Here is a 14,338-nt window from a genome sequence, read left to right as displayed (position 1 = left end):
AGAGTTGAGAAGGAATTTAGGAACATGGGCCCTCGTGGAGCGAGTACCGGTTCCTATCTGTAATCTACAAAAATGACTTACGATCTCTGTACCTGCGATAATGTCTTAGAAGGGAGTCTTCAGAGATTAGGAACATAGGCCCTCGTGGAGCGAGTACCGGTTCCTATCTGTAATAGAACTCACTGTGTTCACATCTGCGATCGCTTCCAGGTATTAAGGAGTCTTCTGAGCATTCAGGGATGTAGGCCCTCGTGGAGAGAGTACCGGATCCCGTCTTAGCAATCTGAAATCAAGAAGAGAGAGCGGGGCCCCCGAGGAGCGGGTATCCCCAGGTAAGGTGGTGGAGGCAGAGCAGCAGAGAAAGAATTCCCCTTGCTAACTCGATTCATAGTAGCAAGCAAAGACCTTTTAAGGTGGAAGCAGATGACGTCACTACGGGGGGACGCCCCCGAGGTTTGCGCCCTTGCCGGGACAAACTCTGGAGCGCGCGCGCCCTTATGTCATCAGGAAGATGGCGGATCCGCAGCGTCAGGCCAGCCCGGGGGTTCCAGGAAGTACGGCGAGGAGAAGCCGCGGCAACATCTGTCCATTAGACCCAAAGGGAGTCGCCACTAAGGTAGAGAGGGTGGAGCGAGGGCGAGAACAGGCACGAACGCAACAGGATCCCAGCGTTATAGACCATACAAAAACACTTACCAAGCCCCCCGCCCCACCAGCAAGGGGCAGTCCTTGCGGCACAGACACAACAAAAGAGGTGCCGGCTCAGGACTAGGCCCCAGCCGCAACACGCAATGAGAATCAGCAGACCCATCTACAGGAAGACGACATAGGGGGCAGGCTTGCCCTTTTCTACCAAAGATGGGTCGAGATAATGTCGGACAATTGGGTCCTATCCATCTTCCGAGAGGGATAGTACCTGGAATTCCACAGCATCTCTCCGGACAAGTTTGTGATTTCTCCGTGCCACGACCCCTCCAAGGGGAAGGCAGTGGAAACCACACTATCAAAACTACTCGCCCTAAAGGCAATAACACTGGTGCCTCCGCACCAACAAAATTCGGAGCACTATTCCATCTACATTCCTCCTGCTACAAAACAGCCCTACACAGCTACAGACTCTCCACCCTCAAACACAAGCGAGACTTTTATGCAAAAAGAATCCATGACTACAGATTCAACCCCAAAGTGCTTTTCTCATACGTTACAAGTCTCACCACTTCTCCCCCTCCCTCCATACCAGACACTGAGGCAGCAGACAAATGTGAAGAACTGGCCAACTACTTCCAAAGTAAATCTAACCTCCTTTCTAGATTCCCCCCTCCAATAAATGTCCCCCCTCCCCCACGACCAACCCACCTTCCCTACATCCTCCCAGCCTGTAATGGCCCCACTTGACGTCACCTCCTCTAAAGAGATCGTTAATATCCTTCGAAAACTCAAGCCTGCCTCGCATCCCAGTGATACCATCCCAACTAAAGCCCTAATAGCCATCCCTGACACCATAGCAGATATTATTAACTGCTCCATCGCCCATGGGATGGTCCCTGACTCACTCAAGCATGCGGTAGTCAGACCCCTCCTAAAAAAAAACCTCCTTAGACCCAAAAGACCCCTCCAACTTCCGCCCTATATCCAACCTCCCATTTATCTCCAAGCTGATGGAGAAAGTGGTTAATTCTCAATTCATGGACTATCTCGAAAATCATGCGATCCTCCATGTTTCCCAATTCGGTTTCCGGAAACACTTTAATACCGAATCACTACTCCTCTCCTATCCGACCATCTCCTCAGAGGCCTGGGCCAAGGCCACAGTTACCTCCTTGCCCTCCTCGATATCTCAGCCACTTTTGACACCATCAGCCATCATCACCTCCTAACGCGACTAGAAAGCATTGGCATTTCTGGACTAGAAAGATTTGAACCTTGCTTGGTTCAAATCTTATCTCTTGAACAGAAAGTTCTCTGTTAAAATAGGAAACAACCTTTCCGCCTCATACCCCTTACAGCAAGGAGTGCCGCAAGGTTCATATCTTTCCTCAACCCTTTTCAATGTTTCCCTTACCCCACTCTGCCATCTCCTCTCTGACCTCAAGCTCAAGTTCTGTCTCTACGCTGATGATGTTCAGATCATTATCCCCATTCACACCTCCATCTCTGATGCCCTAGAGCACTGGGAAAACTGTCTTGCAGCCATCAACTCCCTGTCACCAACCTACACCTTGCCCTTAACACTAATAAAACCGAACTCCTACTCATCTCCTCGCAATCCTCCCCCCCAGTCTAACGACCCCAAGCTTAACCTTGTCATAGCGCAACCATTCGTCAGGGACCTCGGAGTTTTCCTCGACCACCAACTAAGTATGAAATCGTACATCAACTCCATTCTCAAAGCAGGTTTTTTCAAGCTCAACGTACTTAAAAAAACTCAGACCCCTACTATACACCCAGGATTTCCGTACAGTGATCCAAGCCACTATAACCTCCAAATTAGATTACTGCAACGCACTCCTCCTAGGGCTCCCCCTGTCTATGATAAAACTTCTCCAAATGTTACAAAACACCTCAACAAGACTTATCACAAACACACGTAAACACGAAAACATTACCCCCATCCTCGGAGACCTTCATTGGCTCCCCATTCTCTCCTGCATTCACTACAAAACCCTGACCATAGTACATAAATCCATCCACGCCCACAACTCCAATTGGCTCGACATCCCCTTCAATGCCCCCCAGTCCACTCGCCCCACCAGATCCACCAACAAAGGTACACTACATGTACCCTTTCTGAAAACAGCCCATCTCTCCTCCACTCGCGAACGTGCCCTTTCTATTGCAGGCCCCACTCTCTGGAACTCCCTCCCTGTGCACATGCGCCTTGAACCATGTGTAATTAAATTTAAAAAGAAACTAAAAACACTACTGTTCAAACAAGCTTATCCAGAATAGATTACCCCTTCCACATCATCCATGTACCGCCTCATGGTGATCACATATTCCTTATATTAAGGAGCTAATTATATTGTTAACTTATTCTTGTTCTTGTTATTTTAATTTATCCTTCCACGCTGCTCCTGGTTAATCCTCTCCCTGTTCACTTTCCCTGTTAACATGTATTTTCAAGCCTTTTGTTCAAATGTAAACCGGTATGATGTCCCCACTAATACCGGTATATAAAAGTTTCTAAATAAATAAATAAATAAATACTTCATCGTGCCCAAGAAAGAGGGAACATTCCGGCCCATACTGGACCTCAAGACGTCAGTCGCTACCTGAAGGTACCCCGCTTCCGCATAGAAACCCTGCGTGCGGTCATAAGGGCGGTAGTACCGGGAGAATTCCTGACTTCCCTGGATCTGTCAGAAGCCTATCTCCACATACCGATTCATCGCATCCACCAGCGTTTCCTACGCTTCACGATATTGGGCCATCACTACCAGTTCCAGGCCCTACCGTTTGGGCTGGCTACGGCTCCCCGAACATTCACCAAGATCATGGTGGTTGTAGCGGCAGCACTGAGGAAAGAGGGAATCCTCGTGCATCCATACCTGGACGATTGGCTGATCAGAGCGAAATCACCAGAGGAAAGCCAGCAAGCAACCACTAGAGTCAAGGAACTACTGCAGAACCTCGGGTGGGTCGTCAACACACCCAAGAGCCACCTGCAGCCTTCCCAATGCCTGGAATACCTGGGAGTCCGGTTCGATACCAAAGGGAACAAAGTCACCCTTCCCCCTACAAGGAGGAGATTGATGGAACAACTATGAGCATTGTTGAATTCCACTCTCCCCATAGCATGGGACTATTTCCAAGTCCTCGGACTCATGGACTCATGGCATCAACCACGCTAGGAAATGGAGAAATTACTTACCTGATAATTTCAATTTCTCCATTTTGATAACCATCCTCATCATTTATTCTGTTTTCATGCTTATTTCTCTATTTTTGCTCCTTTCCCTTCAGCCTCTTCCTCTCTTCTACCCTTCCTCCTCCTAGGCTCTTCCTTCACCTCCCACCCTCCAACAGTATCAACTAGTCTGGCAGATGATAGGATCACAGTGGAGGTCTCTCTCTCATGCAGCCTGGTCCCAAGGTTTTTGAATATATTTAGTGAACAGAATTTTCAAGGGCTGCAATAACCCATGATCAGCTGTGTCTTGGTACTTTTTCAAGTTTTTACTTTCCTGGAGCACACGGTTTCTTCTGTCATCATCCACAAAATATATCTTTCTGAACTGAAATTAAATTATATCAGTTTGCAGACAAAAAACTATGTTTCTGGGTCTTGTGAGGGTACAATTAAATCGTATCATTTAGGAAGTGCAATACAAATTAATTTGTGGCCATTTTGTGTATTTAAGAACTTTACCTCATGTAAAAGTAGTTTCATAATGATGAACAGGCCAGTGCCACAGAAATGCAGATTTGCTTACCTGTAACAGGTGTTCTCCCAGGACAGCAGGATGGTAGTCCTCACATGTGGGTGATGTCACTGGACGGAGCCTGTCACAAAAAACATTTCTGTCAAAGTTTCTAGAAAGCTTTGACTGACACTGGCACACAGAGTGCACTGAGCATGCCCAGCATGCCATTATCCCTGTATCCACTGGGGTCTCCCTTCAGTCTCGTTTGTAGCAAAAAGTACGAGCGAAAAATAAAATGACACGTATGCGGACCCAACTCCGCGGGGTGGTGGGTGAGTTCCGTGAGGACTAACATCCTACTATCCTGGGAGAACACCTGTTACCAATAAGCAACTTTGCTTTCTCCCAGGACAAGCAGGATGGTAGTCCTCACATGTGGCTGATTAGCAAGCTACAGGCTGACTCATTTTACACCAGGCCAATAGCAGATAACTCGTGCACAGGAACAATAATTGGGGTGCTATTGGCAATGATGAGGCAGCCTGACAACACAGAAGGTGGTTGTAGAAGGAGTTGGGGAGTATAGTGGAAGGAAGCATTCCAAGACAGATTGGACAAGGCAGAGTCTTGATAGAGTTCCATATGTAAATAGTAGGGGGCTGCGAATGTGTGAAGAGTTACAAGTCGCAGCCTAGGAAATGTCGGCAACTGGTACTGAACAATAGTGTGGTACTGATGTTGTCATGTTCGTTAGAGAATGTGTCTTCATTCACCCCTGGAGAGGAAGGCCTGCTTTTCATAGCAGAATTTGATACAGTCTGCTAGTCAATTGGAGAGAATTTGTTTGTCCACTGGAACTCGCAGCTTGACTTTGTCAAAGAAGGAAAGAACTGGGTGTGTTATCTATGGAGTGCAGTGCGGTCTAGATAGAATGCAAGTGCATGCTCAAGGTCCAAGGTGTGGAAAATCCTCTCGCCCTGGTGAGAGAGAGAGGCCTTGGGAAAAATGGGCAGAGCATATTCTGAGTAAGGTGAGAGACTGCGTCTACCTTAAGAAGAATATTAGGGTGAGTACGGAGGACCACTCTGTCACGGAGGAACCTAGTGTCGGGTGAGTATGCAACAAGGCATGCAACTCACTGACCCTTTTAGCAGAAGTGATGGTTACGAGGGAAAGGATTTCCCATGGTAGAATGTTAAAGTTAGAGGAATGCAAAGGCTCCCACGGGAAACACATGAGTGAAAGCACTAAATGTAGGCCCTATTCTGCAACCAGTGATCATAGAGGAGGCTTAATCTGTAGAGAAGTAATGATAACCCGACTCATAAGGGGTCGAGCCGTTAATCGGGCATCCCCTACTCCCAAATGCTACGGTGAAAATGGAATTGAGGTGTACCCATGCAGAGGATGTCTGGCGATCAGAATCAGAGGGGTATGCTAGATAGCCTAAGAGATGAAGTGGAGGAGAAAAAAGGGCCAATACCTTTTTATGCACATCATCTGTTAAATCATGTCCATTTGGAATGTAAGATTTACATGTGGAAGGGCTGTCATGAAGGTACCAGTACTTGAGAACAGTGAGTCTGTGTTATGCAACTGACCTGTGACAGGTGAATTGGTTACTGGATTGTTAGGTTGAGAAGTATAGGGAGCATACTTGTCAAGGCCAGGACGTGGTTATGAGAATCATTGGAAACATGTCCTGCTGCAGCATCACCAGAGTTTTGGTTATGTGCGGTATTGGAAGAGACGCATATAGGAGGCCTTTGTTGCAGGGCGAGCAAAGGCATCCCTGGTAATGCATTTTGATGCATGTGTAGGGAGTAAAATCTATCCATTCTGTGGTTTGATTCAGATGCAGAGGTCAAAATTGGTTGACCTTAGCGCTAGAAGATTTTGCTCGCTACACATGGATTCAGAGACCATTCATGAGGATGGAGACAACTATGGAGATGGTCTGTCAGAGCGTTCGGTATGCCTATCAGATAAGAGGGCTGTAGATGCATGGAATGAGCAAGGGGCCAGGGCTAGAGCTGTGCGGCCTCCTGGCAGAGCAGATAAGAGGCTGTGCGTGTTTGTGTGTTGGAATACCACATTGCCACTATGCTGTCTGTCTGTATGCACAAAGGCTTGTGTCAGAGGCAGTATGTGAAGGCATAAAAAGCAGAACGCATGGCTAGTAGCTCCAGGAAGTTTATGTAAAAATGTTCATGGATGATACGAGCTCCTCAACCCAAGATGGATGCGATCGTGGCCAAGATCATCGGAGGTTGAATTCTTAGAGCCACTGAAATTTGAAAATCCACTGAATCTTACTCATGGCTAGACTGGCCATATGAGTGACGTGGATAGTAAAACCCCCGTGGCCCAGCAAGGAAAGAATTGATGGGCTGAGGGTATGTTGCATGCGCGCAGAGATGTGGAGAATTTGACAGGATTATTGGGCAGGAAGTCCGTTGCGACACTAGTGCCCCAAACTGCTCTATATGGGATTTATGTGATCAAAAATCCCAGGCAAATTTAGCTTGTTGCTCAGATTGTCTTATTAGGCAGTCGTACAAGCAAGGAAAAGCATGAATGCTGTTGTTCTATGTAGATAAGTGGCAGTCACTGCTAGGCATTTGGTGAAATACACAAGTAGTCGAATCTAGCTCGAATAGTAAACTTGGTATTGAAAATGTTGTTGACTCACTATGAAGCGCATAGAAAGACCAGAGGATAGAGGCAACCCACTTATTGTAGTAAGGGAAGCATGGTGCTGAGAGACACGATTCTGAACTTTTCTTTTTGAAGAAAAATGTTGATTACTGAGGTGCAGGATGGGCGGAGATCGCCTGCTTTCCTTTGAAAGAAGGAAATAGTGGGATTAAAATCCTCCACCTTGTCGCACATGGGGAACGTTGCCCCGAGCCCTGGTGCTCTGTTGGTTGGCCGCTCTGTTGCCTGGCAAGGTTGAAGAAACTAGGAGCCTGTCCGACCATTGGTCTCAGGCGAGAGGATGAGTGGTAAAAGGTCTTTCTAGCGTCTCTCCCTGCTGTGCAAGAAACGTAGAGAGCTGTTGCAGGTCTCGCAGTGGACTTGCCATTGAAGCACTGTCTGCTGGACCTTTTGCATGGCAGATCAGTTAGTTTATCCTGGACTTCAGGCCGTAAATCAGAAGCTGGAAGCCAGATTACTATCGAGTACAGAGTCTCATTACTGGCAATGGGAGGACGTCTTGAAGCAATCCCATGTTGCTGGCAGAGAGGTTCCCTTGGTGTTGTGTCAAACATGGCTGGTAAATAGCAATATGTGGCACCCAGATGTAACGACCTAGAACCTTTTGAGAATATCCGGCTTATTTTAGTGACAAGGTCTCGATGGAATCGGTGCTCAAGCGGAAGTAAGTGCCCATCGCCCTTCATAGCCGAAGCTTAAGGATGGACCTGAAGGACGTAAATGTCCGATTCAACTCTGTAAGCTGGTATGGTAGTGCAGCTACAGAGGAGACAGGCTAGGCGTTACTGGCGCTTCTACATTATTTTGTGGTGGCTCAGTACCCGGCACAGATGTCCGTGGGGAAACGCCTTGGCGCCTTGAGTACAGAGGAGCACAGGACTTGTGTAGCCGGGCCTGCTTCGCAACTGGCTCAATGGACATTGCCAGTGCGGTATAAGTGCCGGCACCAAATGTGGAATCCACGTCTGTGCTAGCTGTATCCCTCGACGCTTGGCCCGGTCATTCTCCAGCACAGAGTAAGAGTATTTGTACGGTGCTCGGCCCGGTCATTCCCCAGCACCTAGTAAGATGCCCTTGCTATGTCAGATGGCAATTTGTGATGGACTGTCACCATGCCAGTACTGCTCCTGGTACTGTTTATCGCCCAAGAAGTACATGGTGCTCTCGTTTAGAACACAGAGTATGGAGCGTTTGTTTAGTCGAGGGTATTGATTAGGTGCTTCGGTAGGAGCGACGGTATCGATGGCAGCCATTGAAGGTGGCATCGAAGGCATCGATGGCATGGGTGAAGCACCAATGGTATTGATGGAAGCACAGATAACATCAATGGAGGGATTAATGGAATTGATGTGGCATCGATGAAATGGATGGCCATCGGTGGGATTGATGGCATCGACGAAGGTATCGATGGCATGGGTAAGATCGACAATGGCATCGATGGGACGATGCGGGTATCGATGGCATGGATAGAATCGACCTTGGCATAGACAAGGGGCAAAGGCATTGACCCAGGCATCGATGGAGGCAGACACAACATTGATGAGGGTATCGATGGCGGCCCTGGTGGCAATGGTAACCATGACGTCCCTTTCCCTCTAGCCCCAAAGAACCCAGAGGAGGATCGCAGGACGGACACTCACAGGTATTGTGGGGTTGACCAAGGGTGAAAACATAGGGAGAGAGAAGGCCGTAGTTCGGTTGGTAAGCTGGGGGAAACCGTTAGTGAGTTGACAGAAACCGACCGAAACACAGGGCATAGTACTCACAGAGCATCGAAGAAATGTACGTGAAGGGAGACCCGTGTAGGTAAAAATTATTTGTGAAGTAAAACTTCAAGTGTTTCCATGAGGAAAAGTTGTGAGAAATTTCTCACAGAGCTCCTGAAAGCAATGCTAACTGCAGCACGGAAAAAAGAAGACTGAAGGGAGACCCCTGTGGACACAGGGATAATGGCATGCTGGGCATGCGCAGTGCACTCTGTGTGCCAGTGTCAGTCAAAGCTTTCTAGAAACTTTGACAGAAAAGTATTCCGTGACAGGGCTCCGTCCAGTGACGTCACCCACATGTGAGGACTACCATCGTGCTTGTCCTGGGAGAAAAAGTTTTAGTCCCACTTATTTTTGTGGCGGTCAGAACCTATTAGTATGCTTCTAAAATATGAACTGGAATAGTCATTTTTAAAGTTTAATGAAATCCATTATATATAATTATATGTATTTATTTTTTACTTAAGATGAACCACATCTGGATGAAGTAAAACCATTTGGTTCAGTACCATACATTGCTAGACCATACCCATGGCAAACTGGTCACACAGGTGAGAGTAGTAGGAAAAATAATCCAATTAATAATGTGTATGTTTCTTGTATTACATCATTATTTCCACAAGGATTAGCTTTCATATGTATTTTTAATTTAACCAACTATTTTATTTACAATAATTTGATAAATTGAGCATCAATGTTTTTATAATTTACTCTAGGTTTTTTTTTAAATAGCTTTTCTTGTCAAGCTGAGGAAGTTCAAGCCAGCACATCTCCATCCTGAGCTAGAAGCCAGCAACATCCCACAAGGCAATACAATAGCATAATAAATTACAATTTGTAAATGGCTATTCACTATTGCAGACTTGTATCATCTTGTTTTTCTATCTGTACTGTATTTCTGTGATTTCTGTTTTTAAGACATTTTCATAGTATGTCAGATTACCAAATAAAAAGACTGAAATCTTTTTTGAAATAAAACAAATTGAACAGCTTCTATACAGTTAAACACGCTGCAGATCTTTTGCTGGTGACCATCTTTTGAGTTGAATGTCTTGATCTTGCTTTCAAACATGCTGCAACATTTTGATAATACCAAATTGGTCCTTTGGTGTACATTTCATTCTTCGGTACCTGTAAACCATTCCATAGATTTATCTTGGGATGTGTAACAGCTTTTCCTCCCACTGTGTGATTGACTGTAAGAATCTTATCATAAAATGTAAAACAAAAAGATAAATGTTTAGTTTCAATAAGTCATCTACAGTAGAAACTATGATAGCATCAGACAAGTACATTTTCACCTCCTTGTATGAAAGTCCCTCATTTTAGATAAGAGGGTTCTTCATGAAATCATTTTGGCATCAGAGGTTCAGGGCTACTAGTTGTGGAAGATTTTGTTTAAATGTACACTCCAATACAAAACCAGGTGCTAACTTGTTATCAAGTGAACCATTCTAAGTCACAGAAGTTTCCAGAAGTAAAAATAAACTAAGTACAAAGCTGGGAACTTCCTTCATGAATGAACACAGAACACACCATACATCTAATGGACAATCATCTTCTTAATGCCATGTATAGCAAGTGTTGCTTACCTGTAACATGTGTTCTCACAGGACAGCAGGATGTTAGTCCTCACGTATGGGTGATGTCAGTGGACGGAGCCCTGCTACGGAAAACTTTTCTGTCAAAGCTTCTATAAAGCTTTGACTGACGCTGGCACACTGAGTGCACTGAGCATGCTCAACCTGCAGTTATCCCTGTGACCACAGGTATCTCCCCTCAGTCTCGTCTTATAGCAAAAAGTGCAAGTGAAACTAAAATAATAAAACGTATGTACATCCAACTCCACGGGGTGGCAGGTGGCTTTCGTGAGGACTAACATCCTGCTGTCCTGTGAGAACACCTGTTATGGGTAAGCAACTCTGCTTTCTCACAGGACAAGCAGGATGGCAGTCCTCACATATGGGTGAGTACTGAGCTGAGGATGCCCGAGACTGTACCAAATGCACCCGAGATGTGCAAAAGGCGCAACAATGGGGGTGGAATTTGGTAAGGAGGGCATCCTGAAACCCTTAACGGGTTGGTGGAAGGATGTTGGGTAGTTGAACCGAAAAGAAGAGGAGTAGACTGACTGGCCAAACATGGAAGCATGCCAGCCAGTCTTATCTAAGCGATAATGGGCTGCGAAGGAATGGAGAGAGCTCCAGGTTGTAGCCTTACAAATATGTACAAGCGGCACCGGCCGAAGGTGAGCTATTGAGGCTGGTACACACGGTGTTGTAGTGAAATGCCTGCTTGTTAGTAGGAAAAAGAGATATAGACCGTCAGTTAGGAGGAGTAGGTCTATTTGCCCACTGGAACTCGCAGCTTGGCTTTTGCCATAGAAGGAAAGAGTTAGGTGTAATTCGTATGGAGTGTAGTGCAGTCTAGATAGAATGCAAATGCACTTTTACAGTCCAAGGAGTGGAAAACCCTCTCGCTCTGGTGAGAGAGAGGTGTTGGGGGGGAAAAGTGGGCAGAGTGTATTCTGAGTAAGGTGAGATGCTGCATCTACCTTAAGAAGGATATGAAGTTGAATACGTAAAACCACTCTGTCACGGAGGAACGGAGGGTTGGGTGAGTATGTAACAAGGAGTGGAACTCACTGACCCTGTTGGCAGAAGTGTTGACTACAAGGGAAAGAATTTCCCATGCCAGACTGTTAAGTGAGAGGAATGGCAAGGCTCGAATGGGGGAATGCATGAGTCTTGTAAGCACTAATATATAGGCCCCATTCCGTAACCAGTAAAAATAGAGGCGGCTTAATCAGTGGATAACATGGTAAGCTGACTCAGAAGGAGTTCAACCGTTAATCGGGTATCCCTACTCCCAAGTGGTATGCCAATTGTAACCGAGGCGTATCCATGTGGAGGATGTCTGGGGAGCAGAATCCGAGGGAGTAAGAGAAAAGAGTGGTGTAGAAAAAAAGGGGGTAATACCTTTTTTTTTTTTATGCGACATGTGGTAAATCATGCCATTTTGAATGGTAAGATTTATGGGTAGAAGGTTTTTGAGACGCTACCAGAACCTGAGAACATCGGTGAGTCCATGATATGAGACTGACCTGTGAAAAGGCGAATTGGTTACTGGTGTGATAAATTGAGAAGTATGGGAAAGCATACTGGTCTCAGCCAGGACATGGGTCTGAGAACAGTGAACCCCGTCCCGGTGCAGCTTAATAAGGGTGCTGGCTATGAGAGGCATCACATATAAGAGGCCTTTGTTGCAGCAATGGCATCCATGGGAACGGATTGGAGACATGTAGGGAGTAGAATCTGTCCACCGTACGGTTTGATTCAGACGCAGAGGGCAAGGTCAGTTGACCTCAGCGCTAGAAGATTTTCCTTGCTACACATATAATCCGAGACCATCCAAGGATGGAAACTTATGTGGAGAAGGTCTGCTAGTGCATTCAGTAAGTCTGTTAGATAAGTGGCCCGGGGATGCATGGAGTGAGCAAGGGCAAAGGATAGAGCTGCGCAGCTTCCTAGCATAGCAGCTAAGAGGTTGTGTGTGTTTGTGTGTTGGAAATACCACATTTCCTGGCGTGTAGCCAGATGGACTCAGAACAAATGGGATAGTATCCGCGTGCTAGCAGTTGGAGACGGATCTGACGTCAGCACGGGGGCGTATATATCCCCACAGGAAGCGTAGCTATTCAGTAATTTCCGTCTCCAAAGCAGTTTGGAGTGCCTGCACGCTAGTTGAGCGTGCTTTCCAAGACTACTTTAATTTTTCTCTTTTCTTATCATTCTACATTCTACTTTGTTTTTCCTGTCTATTCGACTTAGAGCCCCGCGCTCCTGCGGTAGATACCCAAGGGTGCCTCCCACAGCAAGCTCCCGGGGTGATTGCCGTGCTCCCCCGGAGGTGAAAGTCCTCGGTCCTGCCGAAGCGCGGCAGTGACACAGCCCCCAGATGACGTTCGGGTGTAGCATACGAGGCCCTCGGTCCCGGCGTGGACGAGGTAGCGGGTGCATATCCTCAATTGCGGTGGTGAGTGATCCCTTCCCCCGCAGCCGGAGACCGCTTGTGTTCCAGCCGGGAAGCGCCGAAGCTGGTAAGGAGTACATCTCTTCCTACGGGTCTCCGAAGCGCAGAAGATCGGCGGCGTGGCATGCCGTGGAGGACGCCATTGTGGGGCCTTGCTCAGGTACTCCGCGCCCGTAATAGGCGCGGCTTTCCTCCTCCTTGGCTTGGTTTCGGTGTATTGTTGAGCGCATATTGCTGGCCGCCTATTGCTGAAAGCTTATTGAATGCACATTGAGCGTATCTTGCTGACCGCTTATCGATGAAAGCCTATTAAATGCACATTGAGCATATATGTTGCCGCCCGCTTCCTGCTGGAAGCCTATTGCATGCAAATTGAGCGTATATTGCTGACCGCTTATTGTTGTAAGCCTGTTGAATACAAATTGAATATATATTGCTGCCCGCCTATTGCTGTGAGCCTATTGAAGGCACATTGAGCGTGTATTGCTGACCGCTTATTGCTGAACGCCTCTTGCATGCACATTGAGAGCATATTGCTGACTGCTTATTGCTGAAAGCTTATTGAATGCACATTGAGGGCATATTGCTGACCACTCATTGCTGAAAGCTTATTGAATGCACATTGAGAGCATATTGCTGACCACTCATTGCTGAAAGCTTATTGAATGCACATTGAGAGCTTATTGCTGACCACTTATTGCTGAAAGCTTATTGAATGCACATTGAGAGCATATTGCTGACCGCTTCTTCCTGAAAGCTTATTGCATGCACATTGAGCGCATATTGCTGACCGCTTATTACTGAATACCTATTGAATGCAAATTGAGCGTCTATGACTAACTGCTTCTCGCTGAATGCCTATTGAAGGCCATTGAGTGGATATTGCTAACTGCGTATTGCTGTGTGCTTATTGCATACCATTGCGCTGGTGTCTTGGCCGCCTATTGCGGTACACACGTTGAGCGCCTGTTGTATTAAGCGCCTATTGCTGCCGCATATTATTATTGAGCGCCTGTTGTATTAAGCGCCTATTGCTGCCGCTTATTATTATTGAGCGCCTGTTGTATTAAGCGCCTATTGCTGCCGCATATTATTATTTAGCGCCTATTGTTCAATGGATCAGAACACTGCAGAGTCTTCAGCGACGGCGCCGCCTGCTTCAGGCATTGCAGCCCTTAGCCTCTGCTCTGCATGCCACCTTAGGGCCACGCGCAGGGATGAGCCAGATTCTCTGTGTGCCCAATGTGAGGGGGCCGTGCGACCCTCGGGCCAGGACCAGTCTCAACCACGATTTGTGGACAGTTCCCCAGGGGCTACCCCGGAGTTAGGGGGCAGTCTCGACCAATCAGGCATCCCGGGGGAGCTTGTACTCCGGCGATTAGAGGCTGCTTCCATTTCCTGGGTGGATCTCTTTAAGGGAATTCATGCTTTTGTACAGATGCAAACGGCTGCCCATCC

General features: G+C 46.9%; 2 protein-coding genes across 3 annotated transcripts in view; one reads left to right on the top strand and one right to left on the bottom strand.

Moving 5' to 3' along the window:
* TRMT61B (tRNA methyltransferase 61B) overlaps positions 1 to 9,813 on the top strand; it is a 103,459-nt gene extending 93,646 nt beyond the window's left edge. For both annotated transcript variants that reach the window (XM_029592970.1, XM_029592969.1), the window contains exons 6-7: positions 9,316 to 9,399; positions 9,581 to 9,813. In XM_029592970.1, coding sequence (XP_029448830.1) covers positions 9,316 to 9,399; positions 9,581 to 9,672 — 176 coding nt within the window. In that variant the 3' untranslated portion in view covers positions 9,673 to 9,813. The remainder of the gene's footprint in view (positions 1 to 9,315; positions 9,400 to 9,580) is intronic.
* Positions 9,814 to 9,965: 152 nt separating this feature from the next.
* The window catches only part of SPDYA (speedy/RINGO cell cycle regulator family member A), a 284,932-nt gene continuing 280,559 nt past the window's right edge, over positions 9,966 to 14,338 (bottom strand). The window contains exon 8 of the mRNA XM_029596747.1: positions 9,966 to 10,054. Coding sequence (XP_029452607.1) covers positions 9,966 to 10,054 — 89 coding nt within the window. The remainder of the gene's footprint in view (positions 10,055 to 14,338) is intronic.

This window comes from Rhinatrema bivittatum, chromosome 3 (genome assembly GCF_901001135.1).
Source record: "Rhinatrema bivittatum chromosome 3, aRhiBiv1.1, whole genome shotgun sequence".
NCBI lineage: Eukaryota > Metazoa > Chordata > Amphibia > Gymnophiona > Rhinatrematidae > Rhinatrema > Rhinatrema bivittatum.
This window is presented reverse-complemented; position numbering and strand designations above follow the sequence as displayed.